Here is a 24,670-nt window from a genome sequence, read left to right on the forward strand (position 1 = left end):
TGGCTGTATTTTTTCAGAAAAATAAATGCATTTATCAATTTTTGCCAATTGCTTTTTTAAAGCAAAATCTAAAGCAAACTACTTTGAACTAGTTTGCAATTAAAGTAAATGCAAACATTGCAAGGCTGTGCAATGGTTGCACAGGAGGTGCTTATACACAAAGCTTGTGTAACATCAGCATGATGAGATGGCAAATGAGCTGGGGTGTGTGTTTCAATTCAATTCAAAAATACAGTTTTTATCCCAACGGAAACAATATTTTTATGACTTAGATCACCTACGTTTTTTAAAGACACGTCATGGAGGATGCCATGACGTGCGGTGCATTTCTATATATAGGTCAATTCTCTTCTCCATTTCCACGTTTTCTGGCCAACGCCTTATAGAGATGTAATGAAACAGGTCTTGCTACCAAAATTCTCTGTGTAGTCCTTTTCATTCAGCAAATTTATGAATGACGTTTTTTTTAATCCTCTACACGTGTAGAATATTTATGAGCTCAATAATACGCTCCACCATAAAATAACAAATAAAAAAACAGAACCAATTCCGCAGCTACTGCTAATTTCTCCTGCCTGAGAACATGAAGGCTTCACATTTCGCTAGAGTGATGATGAAAAAAAGGTTGACTGAATCAAGCTAACTCAGTTACGTAATTAGATCGAATATTTTCACTTGCGTTCACTATGGCCTGAGCTTGGATTCATCGAAAGGAGAACAGAGACTGTAGACTTTATTTCCTTCCTTTATATTCATGCCATAGTATCAGATTAGGTGGATCCTTTGAGTTTCACAGCCAAACCTTCTGACAGATTACTACCTGAAGCTTGTTTGCAATTTCTCAGATGTTTTAGAGGTTAAACCAGATAACAAAGGAGTATGGCGCATTTTCTTCTTCTTCTTGTGTTGGCTGGAGAAACTCATGGTAAGATCCTGATATTATTCAGACAAATACGATAGCGTTGTAATGTTAATGTTACCATACAACTCACGTGTTATTTAAATGTTTCCAGCATTTTTCCAGGTTGCTGCTGAAACAGAATGTAATTTCACTCAAGCTACATCCCCATGCTTTCCTACAGTCGGAGGATCAGCCTACATCATTCTATTGAGAAACGCAACTGGATATAAGCTACGTTGTTACAAATACGATCTTAAAGTGTTTTCCTTGAAGAGAGGAAAACTGAGTATTGAAGAGGAATATAGAAGCAAAGTTGAGTTCTTGATCGACACAGGGACGCTCAAGATCAGCAATGTGGAGAGGATTGATACAGGTCAATACAGAGTGGAGAGTTTTGATCCTGATGGAATATATAAAGGCATCTACTTTAACCTCCAAGTTAAAGGCAAGCTCAGATTTGTGCATGGTAATCTGTGTGCTGGCTCAATTTGTTAGAGTGCATATTTTCTTCTGCATATGCTTTACTAACAAGATTTTAGTTACCAATTTTTAGAGATTTACTGGAGGTCTATCTGTCTCTGTAAACAAATGACATTTGTAAACTCGAGTGGTAGATGTGGTCCAGTAACAGAAACTGGCTGTGGTTCACAAGAACCTTTTTGCAAATGTCACTTTGGGTGTCAGGATCTCTTTTACTTTTACCTTGTATTCACATTACTATACCAAAATGTCTGTCTCTGAAACTATATAGTTTAAGACTATAGCTCCTTGATCATTGAAAACCCTAAATGTCAAAGAAAATGCTCAAAGTTTACCTTTCATAAATCAAAGTTAAACTAATCTATGTTCAAAATTCACCACTGGTATTTTCTGAACTAAATAGTTACACCAGTAACAATAAATATTCATGAATACATTCTAGCAGAGAGATTTGGGAACGTGCTTTCATCTTTGTGCCAATGATTGTGAAGTCTACAGTCCTCTGATAAAAATGATGCTCATTCTGTTTATCTTCTCTTGGATTGCCCTGAGTATTTTTTAGGCTAATGTTAAAAAAAAGTTTAGGGTTATAATAGTCCACCCAAGTGGACCTTGTTTCATCGAATATGTGAATCATCAGAGGTGATGGGTATTATACAGGTCGTACTAATTAGATTTTGATTTCTTTCCTCAGAAAATATATTGCTTATCCTGAATTCAGTGCGATTTGCAGTGGCCGTCCTGCTGACTGTGGTCTTACTTTCCTGCATGTGCAGCAAACTGAAGCCATGTAGGGCCTCCGGTGGAAGTCAGGTACTTAAGCATCATGACTAACAGCTATTGTTTCCCAATAAAAATTTAGGAAAATCTCAGAGTGATATTTCTATTGTTAAAATGGTATCTGTATTTCTCTTTTTGTAGGCTAATGAACAAAATCTATTGAAGATGGAGAAACTGCACAGAGGGAGTAATCTGGCGTTGTGCTGATTGGCGTCACAATAGAAGAAATGTTGTCACATTTAAAAGGAGGACTCTAAATAAGAGGAGTTAAAAGACAACTAAGACCCGGAGACACTGATTTCATGATGTTGGATGTTAAGGAACATGTTCATATATTTGTTGTTATTCCAGGACATTTGATTTACCCAAGGTTTGCTGTAATTGTCAAAGATTTGGTCATCCTACCTGCTAAAATGCTGCAATTGTAGTGACATAAAACATAAGTAGGAGAAAGGAGAGTGGCATGTGGAGGATGTGAAACAATGATAATACGATTTTAAGATTGTTTTTGTGTTTGTGTAATGCTGTCAGAAAGCGTTTCACTGAGGTTATAACTCATTATCACAGTCTCATTACTTGTTGTTCAGTGAATGGTTTAACTCTGAAAACTTTGTCACAGCCCAAATGTCTTTGAATTCACTGTATTTACCTCTTCACTTCCACAGCTGATTAGCTGAGCAGGAGAAAAAGATCTCAACCAAAACTTACATCCTCCTCCCTGCATCTGCCAGCCTGCCACACAAAAACATTCACCACACGGTGAACTGTGTGGCTGAACTCACTATTATTATCTAGCTTTGCTGGTTGAGCTGGGGAGTCACCAGTTGTCTTGTTTCCTGTTTTGATTTGAGTAGTTTGGCTAGGTAGGGTATAGCACTTACAGTACATTAATGTATATAATGTATATATAATGTATAATGTATATAACATAATGTATATATAATACATAATTAAAACTGCATCAACTCTCTAGTACTCTGTTTTAGCTGACGGTGTGAAAGAAATGCAGCTGGTGCTAATGTGTCTGTGCTCTGTCCCAAAGCCTTCTAAACAAGTCGAGGCAAAATTAATTTAAAGTTTGTCACAGTTACATTTTTCCTTAAGATCTGGAGTGACTCCACATAAGGCCTATGGGAAAATCACAAAATAATCAATTATAGTTTTATTGCTGACAGTTTAAACTTTTTTAACTTCTTTTTGCTGTCCCGCTTATGTTCAGAAGTGAGAATCAGTGGAGTTGATTTCAAATCTGTTCCTGTTATACGTTTCACCAACATTCCGAGTACAATTTTGACCATTATTGCCACTAAACAGTATGAGATTAATCCCATATTAGTTTGATTTTACTGGTTTTATCCACCAAAATATTTTAGGTTTCTGAGATATCTCCTTTTTCCCATATAAAGCGTAGATAATAACTCACCATCAACTCCTTTATTTTAGTAGATCTTCTTTTTGCAGCCTGTATTACTGTGAATGTTGAGACATTTGTACTTTATGTATCAAAGTAACAAGTGAAAAATATTTCTTTTAAAGTTTGTTGTTCTTCTACAAGAAACATAGAACAGTAATTATGTAAAACATAATAATTAACATGATTAAAGTATTTTTGGTTAATTATTTTGCATTCGTGAATTTTTTAGATGTTTTATGCAAAAGTATGTCTACACATAATTTTTCATCATCAAAAATAGAAATATGTTCTGATTTAAATGTCTTTGTGCAGATGACAGTGTTTTACTTCTCCTTTTTTTCTATTTGAAAAAAATAGAAAAAAGAAGATTTAAAGATGAGAACTTCATTATTCAAATGGGTTTGCTGAACAAAGGAAGATTTTGGAGTGTTTCAGCTGTTTAAAAAGGCTTTATTGAAAGATTAGGAGTTCAATTATAATAATAGAAAGGAAAATGAACGAGAATATTTGATCACCTATTGTGATAAATACTGTTGTTCATGATTTAGCAATGTTACGTAGATGAGTAAAAATTGTCATCTCTTTGCAGCAATTTATAATTCTACTTTCTGGTTCTGTGTTGGGCAAAATTGTCTATTGATTTAGTTTTTGTCATTCTTAATCAACAGAATGGGACAAAGTTACTTCACATGTGATAGAGTAGAAATACCAACAACGTCCACAGATTGAGTTGAAAAAAAGTGTGCTAACTTAATTTACTTCCTTCTTGTACATACACGAGTCCTCCCAATCGTTTATGCTCCCTGTCAGCATCTGGTGGGCAGCAGAGATTGTTGCTGATCAATTTCAGTAGTTTACGGTGACTTACAGAGGAAGATGGAGCAGTTACTTCTTCTCATGATATTAGCCGGAACAACCCATGGTAAGTTAACCATCATCACAAAGACTAAAGAATATAATAATAACTATAAGTACATGTACATTTTCTTCATCTTTTCCAGCATTATCTATGGCTCCTGAGACAAAATGTGATGCCAGGCTGTTAATCTTCTCATGCAATACTGTTTCTGGAGCGACTTTGTACCTCAGACTGATGACCAATGCTACTGGTTATGTGCTGGTGTTTTCAAAGATTCTCCCCAGTGAGCATTTAAAAGTGTTTATTGTGAAGAATGGAACGGTGAAAATACGCGAGTCCTACAGAAACAGAGTCGAGTTTTCCATCGACACCGGCACGCTCAAGATCACTGACGTACAGGCGGAGGATGCAGGCCAGTACAGTTTTGATGTCTACACTCCAATTGGCATGATTGTGAAAATGCTCAGTTTCACCCTCAATGTCGAAGGTAAATTTCAGAAATATATTCTAACTCTTTAATCTGATAAGTTTGCTTTTTTCTTTTTTTTTTTACTTTTATTTTTCATTTTTTATTTCCATTTTTATGTAAAAAAAGGGACACCTGCAGCTTCTCAATTAATTTATTTTGTTCATCTTGTCCCTCTAAAATCCTCTTATTAAATGTAAATATTAGATGTTCTTCTGGAATAGAACTTCATAGATGTTAAAATCACAATTCAGCATTTAGAAAACACAAGAAAACTGTAAAAAGTTTTTCTTATTTTTTTCATAAACTTTCAAAGGCATCTGTCATTTTACTACAATGCTCTAAAGGAAAGTAAAAATGTATACAAATTTTACAAAATGTCATGTTCCTTTTTTACATTTTTTTAGGGAAAAAATCCAGTATTACAACCATCAACATATCAATCTTTCCAGTGGTGGGTGTTCTCATTTTGATTTTGGTTGGCTGTGTGGTTTGGAAGAGGAAGCCCTGCAGAAAGACAGGTAATTTTTAATAAAGGTGACACCTGCTCATTGTCGCAAGCATTACAAATGAGAAACTCTATGTTTGGTAAAGTTGTGTTCAGTTGTTTTTAGATGGTTATGGCCATCCTCATTTTTGCGAATATTTTTGAAGCCATTAACACCGAAAGAACACATAGACAATATGAAATAATGCTGGGTTTTTAAAGCCGTACAGACCTGTGAAGATTGATTTTGTTTTCCAAAGGTTATATTATTTCTTAAGACAAAAGGCTATCCAAGCCTTCTTGACCCTGGAAAGTAATTGTCCTTTAACACTAATAACTGTTTAGGAAGCCCTTGACAATAATGATGACCTTCAAGACTTTACGATAAGTGCCAGTGATTTTTTACATTTTTAAACAACATATATCTTAGATGATTTTCTGGAATGGAACTTTATAAATTTAAAAATTACAATTTACCATTTAGTGGAAAAACTTGAATACGGAAGTGTTTAAATTCACTCTCATTTACATGTGCAGGGCCTCTTCATGGTCATCCCACAGCTTCTCAGTTGGCTTTACCAACATGTTCCTTTTTTGTTTTCGGTTTTGTAACCATTAGGAAGTGGTCACACTGGTGTGCTGTGAATCCTTGTTCTTTCTCATAACGTAAGTCACCTTGAATTTAAGAGCTCAACCCAATGGTTGGACATTCTCCTGCTGGATTTTCTATTTCAGAGCAGAATTGATACAAGTTGGCCAGATCCTACAGCAGTGTATCAATCCTATAATATTACTCAACCATGTTTGGCTGAAGCTCTGGTGGTCATTTTCTGATATATTAGTCATAGGTCAGATGTAATGGAACAAACTCCTTTCAAAAACCTCCAGGTTTGTCTCAGAAGTCCACAAAATATTTTTCCTAAGTCTTTGAGATTATAAAGATCATTTATAAAGATAATTTTCTCAGTCTAAGAGTTCTTAGTTCTAAGTATTTTTCTTATTGCCAAATCATGAATACGTCCCTTCGTCGAGGCCAATATTGAATTTCAATATTCTCTTTTTATGGATAACGGTCCTCACTGTTCTCCGATGGAGAGCCACAGCCCCAAAAAACAAAAAACAAAAATGGGTTTGCAAACCTTTCCAAAATAAATGATGCTAATCAGCTTGTTGCTCATCATTTCTTTAGATTGGAGCATGATGTATTTTTTTAAAAACATTTTTTAAGCTCTTTTCTGTCATTTGATGTTGCTGCAGTGAAAAGTTCACTATTCAATATCTGTGAATATTATTTTCTAGAGAAAGAGCATGCTTCATAAACACCCCATCATTGTTTGACTTTTAAACTTTTGGCCTAAACCGCTTTCATTGTTTGTGATTACAGAGGAAAGTCCATTAATAGATTTATTTTTTTGAACTGTCAAATGTTGTGACAAATATGAAGGTTTTTTTTTAACTAATCATTATTTTTATCATTTTTTTCTTATTTGTGCAGGTTACCAGACGTTACACTGAAAACTGGGACCATCATAATAAATTTCAACATTCATGACCTGGACCTTATTCAGATCCTCAAGAGAAATTGTTTTTTGCTGACCAATGGAAACCAAAATCATCTGTTGTTTGAACTCTTAGCAGCTGAGGAAGTCATTGGTTAAATATAGATTAAAAATTATGATTAAGTCTGATAATTCAGTGCAACTACTTTTTGGTCAAGTCTAACTTTTTTGCTTTAGGATGTGCTTTTAAGATCACTGATACAAATGTTGTTGTGTAACTCTTTATTAATGTACTCACCTTTTCTCGTTTTATTTCTAACAACTGTTGCTTGTTCATTTTTAGTTTTCATTTTACACAGACAATTACTTGATTTCTCACATTTTATTTTATTAATTTGCATTTCAAATCATTCAGAAATAATAAAGATATCATATGTAATTGCAAAACAGAGTGAAGTGATTTATATGACTCAAAATTTTAATATGCTATTGAGTTTTTGACTAAACAGGACGGCTCTGTGGATTCATCAAGTAGCATGCTGAACAACACTGCTTCTACATAAAGCATCATAGTGCAAGTACCAAAAGGCTTATTTTAAGAGCCATTTGCAGAATTGGTGATTGCTCCTTATTCTTTGTTTTTTTGAAAATTTGCCTAATAGATGAGAAATGCTTTGTTTCAGACAGTTATTCTTTGGTGCTATTGTTTTATAGAAGATTTGATTACAAGTCAATCATAGAAAATTCAAAAGTATTTTCTGAAATAACCCTAGTTTTCCCCCCATGAGCAGAAAAACAAATCGGTTTATTATTTTACTTAATATTACCCACTTGCTTATAAATCTTATTGAAAAAGTTTTTAATCTCAGGAAATAAACTGATGCTTTGTTGATGAGCTAAAACTGTTCACACAGCTCTCAGTTGTTGCAAAGCCTTCAGGGTTTTACTGGACTTCCTTATTGTTGTCATTTGCATGATATTTACATACTTTCAGTTCACAATTCACTGTGTTACCTTTGAATCTGAAAAGCACATGAAGTGTCTTGCTGCATGTCAAAGGTGGTCAAAACATATTCAGTAAATTTCCTCATTCCTCTTCTTCACTGCATCAACTATAACTAGTTTTTCTGTTCCTATTCATCAAACCGTTACCCACAGTGTGACACAGCTACCACCATGTTTTGCAGTAAATAAAATTAACTTTGTTGTCATTATGTGACATGTAATGAAATCACATGCAGGTGCCCTCTATTTATATAACCTCAGAAGGATTAGTTGCATAAGAGTTAATAAGAATTATCAAAGTAAATGGAATTGGATACACATGTCACATTTTTACTATTTGTAAAAATAGGTAGACAATTTTATTATCTTTTTCTTTCTGCTTCACAATTATGTGTTGCTTTGACTTGATCTATGCCTTAAATACAAATAAAACGAATGGAACGTAAAAGCTTAAATAAGACAAATACTTTAGCGAGACCCTGTAGATCAACTTACTAAAGTAGAAAAAAATAACCTGGGAGAAAAACATCTGAAGTCATCTAATGTAATGCCACCCATACCGTCTGCTTTACCAAAAAAAACCAAATATATAAGAAAGCAAGTATAAACATTTCGTATATCCACTTTAATTTTATATTTTTTATTTTAAAAAAAAACAAACCAAACAAAAAAACATTCTTATAACACACATAAAACCATAAATATAAATACAAAGTGTGTTTAACAGTGAAAAACACACACACACACACACACACACACACACACACACACCTACACACACGCACACACACACACACACACACACACACACACACGCCTGCACACCTACATACAAAAACTTTTGTGTCTTCATTATGAAAAGAAAGGCATTCATCTTATACTGTAAAGAGTCAGACAGATAACTGGTTTTAAAATAAAACATTATGACTCACTAGTTAGAGGAAGGTTTCCCTCTGCTGGTTTGCAGAAGCTCACACACATGACCTTACCACCACACACTGATACAAATGAATCTTCATCACACTTGGAAAACGCCTCCAACATGTCACTGAAAATATATAATCTTGATTAAAGTGCTTAAAAATTTTAAAAAAGGTTCTGAACGGCTACATTGCAAGCAGCTGCGCCCTGGTGATGATAAAAAGCGTGTTTAATGTCTGCTCAAGGATTTTCCTTATTTACACTGAAAGCTAAAGCTTTAATAATTACAATGAGCAGAGGAATACTTGCAAGTGAAAATTAGAAAAAACAAATTTTGGTTGTTGAAACTGTGGCCACAATGTTGTCACAGTCACACAGTCTATTTTTAAGCACTGCCCCACACCTCTCCGCATTTACGGTCAGTAAAAATGAAAACCTCTTCCATTTTTGCATCACTCTCTAAAGAGTAATGCAAACATGTGGTAATACCATAGGGTGGCAAATTACCATACATGCATTCTGTTGAACCAAAATAATTCCCAACAAAAAGTTTAGTATTATTTACATAGGAGTACTTTATTTCTGCAAAGTATGCATTCTCTGCTACATAAAATAGTATCTTCTAAATTGTATAATAAATTATAAAATGAAAGCAGAATGGTTGACTTTATGTCCTATTTTTCATTGTCACTTTTTCTTGTCAAAGTGTGTAATAATTTGAATGTGAGCACAGAACAAATAAAGTTTTGTAACATTCGTCCAGTCACACAAAAATGTCCCTCACCCCAACAGGAAGTGTTACTGTAGGTTGTCCAGAACTGAAACAGTTCTGATGAGGCTTCAAATCACTCAGTGCCACATGCATTGCAACATCTTTTTTTGGCTCTTCTCAGTTTCTATCCGCAAACATTTTCTGATGCCGATGCAGGAAACTCTCTTAGGTTCCAGGTTCAGGCCTAAAGACAAGAAGCTTTCAGGCCTCAGTTGGAGCAAAGGTAGTTTGTTGGTGCAAGGGCAGACAATACTAATCTCCACTCATTCAGGTGCCAACAGTACATTTTTTTCAGTTCCTCTAAGGTTTTGCCAACATTCAAAGGTTCCTTTTTCACTAAGGTACTGCATTCCTCTTTCAGTTTACAGTTTGATATCACTTTATGTGCAGGTCTTTGAAGCTCTACATATAAGTCTCCCCAGACACAACATAAAATGGTATTCAAATGTGTTGACATCTTGTGATGCTTCCCAGACAGGATCCAGATGTCTGCTGCTTCCCAGACAGGATCCGGATGTCTGCTGCACTCCTTGTGCCCAAAGGACACATTCTCACTTGTCTGATTACACTTATATGGGGGAATTTTTCTGCCATAATTTTCAATCAGAAAGCAGGATTACATGTCTTTTATTCTCAAAAGTTTAATACTTGTTTTTACATTTTCAGGCACACCCACTAGAAGGAAACTAGTGGTACATTTTTGCTCCAAGCGAGAGCAAAAACTGCAAGCAGAGAGGATTGCCAGTGGAGATTTGATCAGAGTTGAGACAAGTTTTGAGAGTGAGGAGAAAGGTTTGAGGAAGCACAGTGAATATTTGAAAGAGAACAGAAGTTTAGACTACAAGTATTAAAAGTTTTGAGAATAAAAGACACGGAGTCCTGGTTTAAGATTGAAAATGTGTGCCCTTGAATTATGGCAGAAAAATTCCCCCAAACAGAACACGGATATACAAGTACAAGCACTTCGGTAACATCCAGCAATAAGCCTCCCCCACCTCAGTACTTAACCTCTTTTGAGGTGTTTTGTTCCATATTAAATGTTAAACAACAGAAATCCATCCAACATTCTTTAAAAATAAATTTCTACTTAAACAGGAATTTACCTGGCTGAACCCTGCACCAACATGGACAAAAAGGCCACCCACAGAGGAAGAAACCATTATTCCTAAAGCAAATTTTAAAAAAGCCAGATTACAATCTCCAAACTGCATCAGGGGCAAACATCTCACATCTAAAACTAGGGGAGTATTTTTACATTGTTAGTAAGTGAATAAAAATATTCAACTCAACAATGTCAGACATATTTCAAAGTTAACCGTAAATTTTTGATGATGTAGCTTCTACAGCTATTTTCATTTGTTTTACTATGTTACTAAACATTATAATGTCGTAGAAAAGCAACCAGCCCCCACCTCACCTACCCACACTCTCCAACCTCTGAATATATGCCAGCCCCGTTTCCACCAACCCCAACCACCAACAGACCACACACTCTCTCATTCTGCTCAAAGGTTTCTAACACCTTAAGCTGCCTGTGTGGTTGTACTTTTATTTTTCCACACATCTGCTGTGAACTGTAGTGTCTTAAATGTCAATGTCCTTTATTTGGATTTAAGAGGAAAATTAACCCGGAGTAGACAAGAGAAGATACACAATTTTCAAAATGGTAAATTACTAAAAATTTATAGTGTGGCACACATTAGCCTCAGTTACTTTGATACCGCTATTGAAAATCTATACCAACCTATTGGTTTCAATAGCAACCATATTAGTAAATTTTACTAATTTTATCTGAGTATGCTACATTTGATTGTTACAAAACATTTGTTGACAAAAAACACCATGAAAATGAGGGAACACAGCAAACATGTCAGGGTAAAGATTATGGCAAATCTACACAAACATAACAATTTGCATAAACATTTTTTTAAGAAAGGAGAGAAGCAGCCAAGAGAGAAGATACCTAATAGTTGTGCAATCTAAAACTCTTCATAGTAAAGTGGGACAAGAAAAGTAATTTGTTGAAAGAAGTCCTGTTTGCCACAAAGAGTGTAGCGAACACAACATGAATACAAGTTTAAGGCACTCTAATGAGAAGTCTGGCAAACCTTTAAAACTATGTGGAGGAAAACTTTGACCTACTATTTCTATAACTAAACACACCATACCCACTCTGAAACATGGTGGTGGCAGCGTCACGCTGTGGGATATGTTTTTATTCTTTATCTCAACAGATCCAATTCGTTAATTGCACCTCCATGTAATTCGAGAAGTTGTTCACCTTTAAGGTTAATGCCACATTGCATGAGCTCGAAGTAAATGCTGAAAAATAAAACCTCAGCTTGTGTTGTGCTGCAGTCATGTGCCTCAGTTAGATATAACAGTAAAAACCACAGGCTCTGATGTTAGGCTGCCACTGACTCTCACCCATAAGTCTATTTGTTTCCCACAGTAAGATTCTGCATCATGCGCAGTAGAATATTTTCTTTCATTATAAGCGTCTCATCTTATCAGACATATATACAGACAGTTTTCTTTGACTTTCTTCCTCTTTTTGGTAAAGTACACAAAATGAAAATCCAAGATGCTTTGGCAACATGTGGTTAAAATATTGTCACTTGGGTGGCTCCAGGTTCAATAATATGTATGATGTAATATGTAAAGAGGAAAGAGAGACTTTGTCACATGTAAGACATATTTCTCAAGACAATGTCGCAATGGCATGAGGCCAAGCAGCTTTTTTTTTTTTTTTTACTTTTCAAGAAGTGAGACCGTTAAAATTCATTTCCTTCCTTGTTGGAAATATCAGCAACACCCCACCTTTTGTAGTTCCTGTGAGTATCTGGCACAGTCTGACAGCAGAGCTTCATGGAAGGCTGATAACATTATCTCTCTTTGCAACATCTCACTTTTTTAAGAGGTTAAACCACATAACAAAGGAGCAGCATGGAGCAATTTATTCTTCTTCTTGTATTGACTGGAGGAAGTCATGGTGAGTTACAGAACATCAATAATTACTAATTAATAAAAGTATTATGTAATGTTAGTGATGCCAGATAATTTACATGCTATTTAAATGAATCTTTCACAGCATTTTTTCCACCCGCCGACACTGAATGTGATGCCATCCAGGCTACCTCCTCCTGCTCTCCTGTTGTCGGAGGATCCGTCAACATCAAGTTATTGACCAATGCAGTCGGCTACAAGTTGCACTGTTTCAAGTTTTATAATGAAACAAATCGTGCTGAAATATTTTCTCTAAAGAGAGAAAAAGTGAAGGTAGCTGAGAACAACAGAACAGAATTCACAATCGACACAGGAACACTCAAGATTATCAACGTGACATGGAATGATACAGGTCTATATGTAGTGGAGAGATATGATAAAAATGGGAAGCGAGAAGCAGATATCAAATTCAACCTTCAAGTACAAGGCAAGTTCACATTTCTGAAGTCTTACTTCTCTGCCTCTTGCTGCAATTTTTGGAGTATGTTTTCTTTTCCAATAATTTTCTAGAACATTCCTTTTCAAGCACATGTTATGATACAAATCACAGGCATTTTCATCCACACCCAATAATATTTATCTTGGTGTCTGCATATTGAGGTTTGATAGAATTGATGTTTTAACCTCTACCTGTTAAGACTTTTGCTAGACATTTGTAGCTTTTGTTTGACATCAATCACAACTGTGAAACCTCTGGTGGATAGGTGTGGTTCAGTCACAGGAATTGGCTCTGGTTTAACAGATACTTGTAGCAGATGTTACTCTGGGTGTGTAGCTCTGCTTTTAATTTTATTCAATGATATTGCAGTTTGAGTTGGAGCCACTGGATAATTTTGGTTTATTTAGCTGAGAGTGAATGTTTCTAACCCTGCAAAGAGCGTTGTGCAAGCTCACTCTTCCAGCAAATATTTCAAAATGTAGATAAGAAATGAAGTAATTCATGTTTTAGGTTCACCATTTCTAATCTCAGAACTCAATTTAGCATCTCAAATGAAACCCTCTCAGGTTTACCTAGCAATGTTGTGTGCCAAGGTCTTGCAAAGAAAATGCTGGTAAATAACTTGTAATTAACATATCTGCTGCATCTAAATTTGTACTAATAATGTTTCCTGTTATGAGTGTTTACTCTTTTTAAGTCAGTCGGTCAAAAGCCCTAATTTGAATTGAAATGTCCTGGTTAATTAATAATCTGTTAGAAAAGTCACAGCAAACTTTCTTTCTTTCTTGTTAGTAGAACAACAAAATAATCTGTGGCACTATGGTGGATTTATGTTAGGTCACCAATGCTATATAATACCTAACATGTTTTTTATTGTTGTTTACTTCCTCAGCCAACTTTTATCCTATCCTGCTACTCTGCAGCGCGGTGCTTGGTGTCCTCCTGATTGTGCTGTTAACTTGCTGCATCTGTTGCATATTGAGGAAACGTAGAAATACCAAAGGTAGAGACTAAAACACCTGACATTGACATCAGTCAATGTCAGTAAATGTTTTGGGAACTTCTTTTCTTCTTGTGTAAAAAAAATATATTTTTTTTCAGGCAAACACATCAGACAAACCCTATGAGAATGATCTTTGACAATCTCAACCACACCGATCATCAGAAGTGGACACAGGCCAAAGGACTCTTAAAAACCACTCACAAACTGGGTTTTTACCATCTTTTTTAAATTTTAAAAAAAAAAGATTTTATTGGCTCTAGTGACCTTTATTTGACAGTGAATTGACAGGAAAGAGGGTAATGAGAGAAGGGGGAAGACATGCAGCAAAGATCGCCAGGCCGGGAATCGAATCTGTGACAGCCTCGTCAAGGACTAAGGCCTCCATATATGTGGGTTGTGCTTAACCCCTGCGCCACCACAGCATCTTAGGAAAGTTTTTCCTCTGGATTGTTAGTGTCTAAACCACCGTAAACCATCATTGGTATCCTTAAAAGTTAGACGTAGCAACTAGAACATTGTAGTTTAAGTACTTTTCTATGTCTGAAACATGTATTATTTTCCCATGTTTGTTACTGTTTAATGTAAATTGATTAAATGTTATATTTTACAAAGAATACATTCTTGTCAGTTCTGTTGGCTTATAAACTTATCATAAACATATGGCATGCTTCTGTTTATTCCATCTAACATCCAATACTTACACTTTACTGAGCACTTTACTGTAATAAAGAACCTTTACTAAGTTTCTTGATTACAATTTAATCAAGAAACTTTGTTTGCTGCATCTCAATCAACAAACTTTAAACCTTTGCCACACAAACTCAGTTTCAGGAATCTTTAAGTTGGTTTCCATCCCAGATATGTAATCCTGTTTAAGTCTGACATTGAGGGTAGAATTAATAAATTAGATTAAATCCAACATAGTTATATTCTACGCTGGTTTACCCTTGCCCAAACCAGCTGCTGAACTTTATTGGTTGGGCCAAAGTTTAAACGCAGTGAAACTAAGTTGTGCACATCCTCAAAACCCCTTATAGTAACCCACACGAACTGTTTTATCTATAATGAGGAACTGAGCAGAGATCTAAACATTAGCTTATTTTTCTTCACACCTTTTTTCTAGTTTATTGATTCTTAACTTGTTGGCCTACATCACCTCAAATCAACATACTGTTGAAATTAAATACGCCCTTCAACATCAGTTGTTGTAAATAGTGTGTTTACTCTACCTTCCTACTCTATCCTTAAGGCTCATGCTTACATTCTACTTTAATGACAAAATGTATTCTATTACTTAATTTATCATAAATTAGCAGTTTTAAACCAATGATTTCTAAAACCCATGTGTTTCCAAAGCCTAATTATGCAATGGGATTGGAAAAGCTCAGGCTTTGTGAATGTGTTTGATTTTATGTTGTGGTGCTTCTTTCCCCCACTGCGCATTGAATAGTCAAAAGTTAATGTGAATCTACAATAATAAGAATAATTTTGAATGTGAAACATCCAGACGGTGACTGAGAGGAAAAAGAGAATGGGGGGGGCAGGGGGGAAATCCTGTGTGTTGACATGTTTACTTTGTTTCACTTCTGTCACCTCATGTCAAAATAACCTCAAGCTTCCTTTTATCATTTGTTGTGACTAAAACATGGAGCTTTCGATATTGACCCTTTTAGTGCCACAGTTTACTTAATTTCTGTCTATACTATTATAGGTTGAGTCAGCTTGAGGTAATTGTTGTGCTGCAGTACGGTTAATTTTCTTTGTTTCATTTTGATATTGTTTTTTTTTTTTTTGTTTAGTTCATTTTAATTTCTGTCTTCTGTCCTTGTATGATTGGGAGTGTTGGGAAGTAAAAAAGTGGAAAATATTCTGTATGAGTTGGCTGCCTTAAGTGTTTTGATCCACATGTAATGACTGCTGCAAATGGATCTGTCTCCTATAGATCTATGTTAAGCACACACACTAAATAAAAGACTGTCATCTTCTTGTCTGTTAGGACCCTCCTCACCTTCTTCAAATATCAAATATCTGTGATGTTGGTTCAGCTGCAATTTTTTTTCTTAAATTAAACGTCTGCTAAAAGCGTGGCGTTAACCAGCTAAAATACTGCAACAAAAGTTAGAATAAAGTTTCAATGTTGCAACTGCAGGGAGACCTAAAGGTAAATCAAATAGATCAGAAACAAAAAATACACATTGAAAATGAAATGACAAAATCCCAATCTAAACAAATAAAAAGTTAAGACATGGTAGTATTTAAATGATAAAGCTATCTATGGCCATTATGGAAATGACAAAGAAAAGCATGTTTTCAGTCTTGATTTACAGAAGCTAATAGTCTCTGCACATCTCAAGTTTTCAAAGCTCAGGGACTTAAAAACCAAAAGCTGGCTCCTCTTGTTAAAAACTGGTTATAGGAAGATGTGGACATGGTTCATACCTGACACAGTACTATCACATGTATTTAGGGTGAAGACTCTTCAGCGATTTAAAGACCAAGATTTGAAATTCTGTATTTCCAAGTGATTTAAGGACTGGTTTTCCATTACCAATTTTACTGAAGATAACCGGGACTTTGACAGTCACAGCACCATTTTGGTTAACCTGAAGCTGAAATAGTTGACTTTACTGAAATTAGAAATTAGAAGCATGCACCAGTTTATCTGTGCCCTGTTTTGTGAAGACAAGTTATTTTTTTAGTTATTAAAGTTGTATTTGGTTGTTCAAATTCAATATTGAATCCATGATGACATTTAAATCATGGCTTGCTTTGTGATCTTTAGCCCTGGAGTCTTGCTGGATTGGTTGATTTCATAACCTAAAATAAAAATGATCTCATGCCTGATTTAGATGCTTCAAAAATGTTATTTACTTGATGTGGAAACTTTATATTGTAGTTCTATGAGGAATATTATTATGCATCCGGATGCAGGTACCCTAAAGACTGGATCAGGATGAAGACTTTTTTATTTTTTGATTTAAAAATTACACAATGTTAAAAAGAAACATAACCAAGCAAAAACAAGAGAGAATAAAATAAGATGACAAGGGAGACAGAGAAATGGACCATGATGAAACGACTGAGCGGATGTACTGGGAGGATGAGGTGGCGAATGGAAACAATTGGGTTTTTTACTCGTGCAGAGCGGATGTTCTAAAGTGAGCAATGAGGACATCTAGTGGGAACAACAAGAGCTGCATGGTTGTAAACACTTTTTTAAATAACAGGAAGTCCAACTAAGTATAGCTTAAAACACTAAGCTGGAGAAAGAGAGGTAGAAAAATGAAGTCAACATGTGATGTCACTGTGTTGTTGTTACCTTACAAGATATTAAGTGACTTGGTAACTACATTTATCCATTTGTCTCCCCGGGTCCTCTGATCGATACCAGTGCCCACTTCCCTCCTCGTGATGGTTGAAGTGAACTTTAGTACTCTTGCACTTCTCAACAGGGTAAGAACAAATATGGAAAACTTTCTGAACATCATGCTTGTCTTTGTTGTAATTGTTCACTCCTTTTTAATGGATTGTTAAATTAGTTATATTGCCACAGATTTCTGGGGGAAACAGGTCTAAAAACAGGTCAAAACCCAAATTAAAAAATAGTCATCCAATGTTTACTCTACACAAGATGGCGACCACTCTTCCCGATTGCCGACAGAATGTGAATAGATCTCAAGTTCATTACAGTGACACAAACCAAGCATGCATACTCTCAAACATAATGGGATTTTAGTAAATAGCCTAACATATATGTTTTGGTTTGTGAGAAATAGATAGCACCATTTCTCAGGAAGGTCTTAACTGAGGTTCAATCTCAGAAGATTCTTGCTGTGATGCAACCAGTACATAGTTAAAAACATGTTCAAGGTGAAGATGCTTCAATATTTTTATCTTGAGCCTCGTCATTCTAATGCAAACATCCTTTATCTCTGCTTCGGCAAGGCAGCCACCTTTATGACGCAAAAACACTGTGGCCACAGAGACATGAGAAAGTTTTTGTTTTTCTTCGTACTACAATAAGAAAACAGTACCATTGGCTGGGAGGAGGTGTTCCGTCTTTGGTTGAGAAGTGACCACGCTCTCATCATTTCCTTTTTCATCTGTGCGCCCACGGCTTCTGTTCTCAGGTTGATTACTAACAGGAACCATTTTACACCATTCTGGGTAGCTTGCCTGCACAAAGTAGAGTGGCAGCTCCTGGGGAGATATGAAAGCTGTGGTTGGACTGTTGATTGTGCTCCTGGAAGTATCTCACGGTAAGTTTTTCAAGTTTTATTAATTTATTTCATCACAAAAAGCAAGTCACTACATTTGAAGAAACTTCTGCCTGAAGGAAATGACTGAAGACATTGATTTGTAACTGATGCTGATGAATGACATGTTTAAAGCAATGTTTTTGCTCTAAATGCCACGTATCATTTGTCTTTTACTAATAAAACTCAGCCATAAATGAAAAACGTCCTCTCTTGGTTGTATGTTCACACAAGAAGAGTTCTGGAAACCCGTGGGCTTGCTTCAGCAAACTGGTTTCCCACACAAATGCTCCTACCAGCTCGCTTTGTTTTTGATTCTGTAGAAACTAAAGGGTAAAAGCTTTTCTTCTTTGTACCTTTATGTTTTTAATTTTCAGCAGCTGAAAAGTACTGTGATGCCAGACAGAAGGGAGCTCACTGCTATGGCGCGTTGGGAGGAACTGTGGCCTTTAAGCTGATGGAAGAAACCTCAGAAAAACACAGATTCAATTTGAAGAAGGAAGCATCAATGAAGAATGAGTCAACCCAAAATATTCTTGTTGTCAAGAGCAATATGCTTATTTCCAATACCATGAGCAGCAGATCTGTCTTTATTCTTAATAAAGGAACATTCGAAATCAATAACCTGAGCAGAAGTGACAGTGGTAAATATATGCTTGAGATTTTTGATTCAGATGGGAAAAGAAAAGAAAATAAGACTCTACAGCTGAATGTTCAAGGTAAATTGGATTTTTTAAAAAACATATTTCATTTTAGTAATTATTGTTTATAATATGACCTTACCTTAGGCATATAACATTGTAAAAAAACTTTCCATGATTTAAATAAGACGTTATAAAAACATGTTATTCCTGTTCTAATTTCAGTGTTTGTATCTGTATGCCTCTTTCAGCTCCTGTGTCGTCTGTGCGTATGATCTTGGACTGTGTGGCTCAGGGGTTGTTAAAGGTGTCCTGTGTCTGTGAGGGTGGGGACGGTCCTCAGTACTCCTGGATTCTGAATGGACAACCAACCAGAGACACAGAGATCCTGAGAAGAAATCCTGTGAATAACATCATTATTCTGAAACAAAACATGCCAGGAAACCTGACCTGCTCAGTTTGGAATAACATCAGCTGTGTCTCAAAAGGGGAGAGGATATCTCTTTGTGAAGGTTAGTCAACCATAGATGAGTTTTGTTACATTAAAAAAAAAAAAAAATTCCCTTCTCATCCACCGCGGGTGGTTCTTATCCTCTGAGCTCGGGTCCTCTACCAGAGGCCTGGGAGCTTGAGGGTTCTGCGCAGTATCTTGGCTGTGCCAAGGACTGCACATTTCTGGACTGAGATGTCTGATGTTGTTCCTGGGATCTGTTGTAGCCATTGGTCCAGTTTGGGGGTGACTGCCCCGAGGGCCCCGATGACCACAGGCACCGCTGTGGTCTTCACCTTCCAGGCCCTCTCCAGTTCCTCCCTGAGGCCCTGGTATTTCTCTAGTTTCTCATGCTCTTTTTTCCTGATGTTGCAGTCGCTTGGTATTGCTACATCTACCACAACGGCTTTCCTCTGTTGTTTATCCACTACGACAATGTCTGGTTGGTTCGCCATTACCATTTTGTCTGTCTGGATCTGGAAGTCCCACAGGATCTTAGCTCTGGCATTCTCCGCCACCTTTGGGGGTGTTTCCCACTTTGATCTCGGGGTTTCCAGTCCATATTCTGCACAGATGTTTCTGTACACTATGCCTGCAACTTGGTTATGTCGTTCCATGTACGCTTTCCCTGCCAGCATCTGGCATCCTGCTGTTATGTGCTGGACTGTCTCAGGGACCTCCTTGCACAATCTACACCTTGGGTCTTGTCTTTATATATATATATATATATATATATATATATATATATATATATATATATATATATATATATATATATATATATAGACTTCCCAATTTAAACTTGAGAGTATACATTTGTGCATGTACACATCATCTAAGCTGTTCCCGGCCATACTTGGTGGAGCAGAGTTTTAACATTATTCATGTATTGGAGTGCATCTGCGTTATCCACCCTGTCAGTTTTGCATCAAACCTTTGAATGCAGTCAGATTTGCTCATTTTGATGCTTAATGTAAAGCATAATTCACAATTGCACACTTCTCATAATTTATTTTTTGGCATTAGCTAAATCAGCTATGGGATTGTGGTTAACTTTCTCTCTAGTGGTAGATGTTTGCAGTTCATCTGAGCATAGTCGGTGCAATGGCATTAACACTGATGGATGGTGTGACCTATGTGGCTTAAAGCTTCCTCACAGAGTGATCTTTAACATAAAAAATATGTGTGAACCAGTGTCAAAGTCTTTTAAACTGCTTGAAGTTCACACCATCTTCCTTTGGCTGTTCCCAAGCACGCACACATAGAGGATGTTTTTTAAATGTTTTATTTAAAGGTACATAAGTTTTAAGCTGCCCACTAGTTTGCAAGAATAAATACCACAACCTGTCAGAACAGAAAGATCACAACACAATCTCACAGGCCACAAACAGTGACAGTTTATCTTATTTTAATGCTTGTCTTTCAAGTAAATTCACCAGATGCAATTGCAAAGCAGACCAAGGTCAAAAAACGTAATGTAAAATATGCAAGAGGTGGTCTTTCAAAAGTACGCATACCACTGGATTTTTTTCTGAGACAAACTTCAATGTCTTCACATATTGGTGAAGTGGAAAGAATTGTACACGGTTCTCAAGAAATGTTTTCAAATGAAAATCTGAAACATTTTTCTTAAATACTTGCACAACTACGAGTCAGGTTTTTTTTTTTTTATCAGGCTCATTTTCTGAGCTACCAGATTCGTACCAGTTCCCAACACCGTCACCGTGTAACACCACTGAGATCATATCTCAAAAATGATCTAATTAGAGTTCTTGGAAATGTACATAATTTCTAAAGTTTTTCTTTAGAATTTAGTTTGTGGAATCTTAGGCATTACTCTTTTACTTTTAAGGTTGTCTGTCTACTTTTTCAGAAAAAACTCATGAAACTCAATGTAACATCCAAGAAGACGAAGCTAAGTGTTATGGAGCTTTGGGAGGAACGGTGGTCATTCAACTGATGAACAACACTTCACAAACCCCCAAATACGAATGGAAAAATAGAACAACAACAATCCTAAGAGGGAGATGGAACAGTTTTGCTCCAAATGACACTGAGGGCAGAAATATCTTTATTCCCCGGTATGGTACATTCAGCATCATGAATCTCAGCAGAGCTGACAGTGGTGACTACTCTTTGGAAACGTTCGATTCAGATGGACGACAAATAGAAAAGAGGAATCTTCAGCTAATTGTTGAAGGTAAATGATTTCCCCCCCTGTGGGAGAAGATCTGTCACAATGACAGATCTCCATTTAACATCTTAATAGTTTTCTTATCTTATTCCACATGTATACTTCTTTTGCAAATCTGCAAATTTCTGGAAAGAAATCAAATGTTTCTCTTTCAGCCCCTGTGTCCTCCATCAAGATAGTGTCTGAGTGTTTGTCTCAGGGACAGATGAAGGTGTCCTGTCACTCAGAGGCAGGTGATAGTCTGCAATACAACTGGACTCTGGATGGACACACACTGACAAACTCAGAGTTATTAGAAAATGAGACTGACGTCATTGTTCTGAGGCCGAATATCTCAGGACGTCTGGTCTGCTCAGTCTGGAATCGGTTCAGTTCTCTCTCGACAGAGAAAACCATATCTACATGTGGTAAATGACAACATTAAAAACTATGAAAAAATACTACTTGATCATTTTAACAGTAGCACAATCACAATCATGCATTGTTTCCCTTCTCCCAGGGTTCATTTTCATTAACTGCACTTACAATGGGACGCAGATATCTGAGTGGGTGTTGGCAGAAGGTAACACCCTTTGTGTTGAAGCAGTTGCATACAGTGTTGAAGGTAAGGCAACTGCATGTTGTGTCCCCTAGAAATACACCGCTAATCAAACTTTGACTGTAAAGATCTATGTTTGCTTATTTTTGCTTCTCAAACAGGCTTGTTGGCAGTATTGGCTGGTGTATTCTTAGCACTGGTATTTCTCTTAGTTCTTGGAATACAAGTCATCTGCACCCATAAGAAAAAACATACTTTCAAAGGTACTGACCTGATTTCATACTTAATTCTTTTGTAATTTATATTTCTTGTTGAATTGAATAAACCCCCAAAACAAATAGTGCGTTTACCTGAACAATGCCTTTCTGACATTTTGCAGTGGAGAAAGACAACAGCGAACCTATCTATGCTGAAGTCAGGATTGTGGCACAACAGGAGAGGCAAACAGAGGAAAGTGTGGAAGAAGAAGTGGAGGTCAAACAAGTGACCCTTTCAGAGAGGCAAACGGAGGAAAGTGTGGAAGAAGAAGTGGAGGTCAAACAAGTGACCCTTTCAGAACTTCCTCTGCAGTCGGAGGTATCGGCAGTAGCTCCTATCTATGCACAAGTCCGTAAAGTTAGGTGACCTGAGTTACTGCGGTCTCCTTTACAAAGTGTACATTATTGAAATCAGGTGGATGGGACAAAGTAAGGATGCCAGAATGTCTCAAACTTTCAATTAATGTGGTTTACTTTTCAAAACGCAGTTAAGTTTGATGCTTGTTTTACTTTTCTCAGCTTGTGGGGTTTGCCTAAGCTGAAAATACACTAAGACATTTTCTAGTCTGTTCACAAAACCTTTTAATGTTTTATGGCATTTTTGTAATCAGGCAAACATTGGGATCATTTTTATGCTCTACATGTATTTAAAAATCCCTGCAAAATTTGACTACATGGAGTGTCTAAATTAAATATTGTATGTAGTTTGTTGTGCAAGTAAAAAAAAACAACAACTTTCTTGCTCTGTTTATTTATTTTAAAAACAAAAACAGGCCCATGTTGTGAAAACATGGGCCAGTTTTCACTGCTCGTCTTGTAGTTTCTAAACCAGGAGTCTCACAGATGAAGGTCAGTGAACTTGTAAGACAGAAAAGAGGCAGGCAGCCTATTGATCCATTGTCTTTGTCCAAGTAAAAACACCAAAATAGTTTGTAATTATACACCATGGGAAACTGATGTACAAGAATACACATAATTAAGTCTAATTCTAAGCCCAAAAAGTTACTCAGACAACGGTGAAGTTCACCACAGGGTTTCCAGAAGTGTGTAGTGTGAGCACTACACACTTCAAATAGAACATCATCTGTCTTTAAGCTATTGATCAAACCAAATTTTGGGATTTTCTCTGTATTCCCAAAACTTAGTCTAGACTCTAGACATAATGCCAATCAACTGTATAACTAAACCACCAAATCACAACTTGTGCTACAGCTGTAAAGAGTTAATGGGGTATTTTCTACTTGTGCCTGGAAGCTTAAATAAATAAATACATTTGTTGAGTTGGAGCACCGTGCACAAGGATTGATGCAAAACAACTCTAATGGCAACATGCAACAATATGAACTGTCAACTGTGTAGTGGTTGACAGTTCATATTGTTGCAGGGGTAAACACTTCTGAGCTCCACCCTTGTTTATTGACCACTGGCTCTTAGCTTCAAATGCAATTTGTTTATATTTGTTGCATAGGTGAGAATCACTAAGAAACACAGATAACATAAACTAAGTCACTATTTTTAACCCACAGGGCTCTTTTCAAATGCAGAAATGTTCAGAAAAGTTAGCGTAGAGCTTTTACTTCCTTTATGATTCTTTTGTGCGTCATTGTTCCTTTATACCAACGCTTAGATATGGCTTTTAGTATGCCACAAAGCAAGTATGAAAACAACCATAATGGACCTGAAATTGAGAGAAAACGCACCAGTAAGTATTTGTTTTAGGCTGAAATGTGTTTAAATTCATTTTAAGAATGTCAAAATAAAGACTCATTGAAATTATAAATAGTTTCTAAAAATGGAATGTAACTGAAGTCCTCTTATTTAGCTCTCTCCCCATATTAAGATGTATTACATGTGAGCACAGAGAACAGGAGACAAAAAATATGTAAAATGAGTTATTAGCCATACCAATACTAAGTTAGTTAATAAAAGAGAACTATACTGTTGACATTATAGTTTTATTTCAGTAACCTTTGAGAAGTGACATTAATTTAATTTAGTTTTAATTTGTACGAGTTGACTGATTAACTCGCTTAAGCGTAAGCCTGCTCAATGCTGCCATCTACTGGAGCTACAGATCTGTTACTCTGCCAGTTTGCCCTGCCATCACTCTTCTTCCTTGTTTTACGCGTTGATTTCAACATTGTCACACCTCTCAGTCAGTCAACATACATTTCTGATTTTTTGTCACTTTTTGTCACAAGTTTTAGACAATCAAACAAATTTTGTAACCAGCTAAAGACGACATGAGGAAGAATAAATTAT

The 24,670-nt window shown here is 36.2% G+C and overlaps 1 protein-coding gene and 2 long non-coding RNA genes across 4 annotated transcripts; all 3 read left to right on the plus strand.

Moving 5' to 3' along the window:
• Positions 1–11,358: 11,358 nt before the first annotated feature.
• LOC114139505 (uncharacterized) lies at positions 11,359–12,979 on the plus strand. The gene is made up of 2 exons (XR_003594459.1): positions 11,359–12,576; positions 12,676–12,979. It is a non-coding gene; the product is annotated as an uncharacterized LOC114139505 (long non-coding RNA).
• Positions 12,980–13,921: 942 nt separating this feature from the next.
• On the plus strand, positions 13,922–16,022 carry LOC114139504 (uncharacterized). Its single transcript, XR_003594458.1, has 2 exons — positions 13,922–14,032; positions 14,131–16,022. It is a non-coding gene; the product is annotated as an uncharacterized LOC114139504 (long non-coding RNA).
• Positions 16,023–18,145: 2,123 nt separating this feature from the next.
• LOC114139501 (uncharacterized) lies at positions 18,146–23,136 on the plus strand. 2 transcript variants are annotated; one of them, XM_028009488.1, is made up of 8 exons: positions 18,146–18,291; positions 18,666–19,007; positions 19,181–19,441; positions 21,293–21,619; positions 21,769–22,020; positions 22,113–22,217; positions 22,313–22,414; positions 22,531–23,136. In XM_028009488.1, exons 1-8 carry the CDS (start codon positions 18,243–18,245, stop codon positions 22,773–22,775), a joined length of 1,683 nt encoding a protein of 560 aa, XP_027865289.1. In that variant the 5' UTR covers positions 18,146–18,242; the 3' UTR covers positions 22,776–23,136. The 2 variants fall into 2 exon arrangements, with proteins under 2 accessions (XP_027865289.1, XP_027865290.1); XM_028009489.1 differs by having other exon boundaries at positions 18,669–19,007.
• The last annotated feature ends 1,534 nt before the right edge of the window (positions 23,137–24,670 follow it).

The sequence above is a fragment of the Xiphophorus couchianus genome, chromosome 23 (genome assembly GCF_001444195.1).
Source record: "Xiphophorus couchianus chromosome 23, X_couchianus-1.0, whole genome shotgun sequence".
NCBI classification, from domain to species: domain Eukaryota; kingdom Metazoa; phylum Chordata; class Actinopteri; order Cyprinodontiformes; family Poeciliidae; genus Xiphophorus; species Xiphophorus couchianus.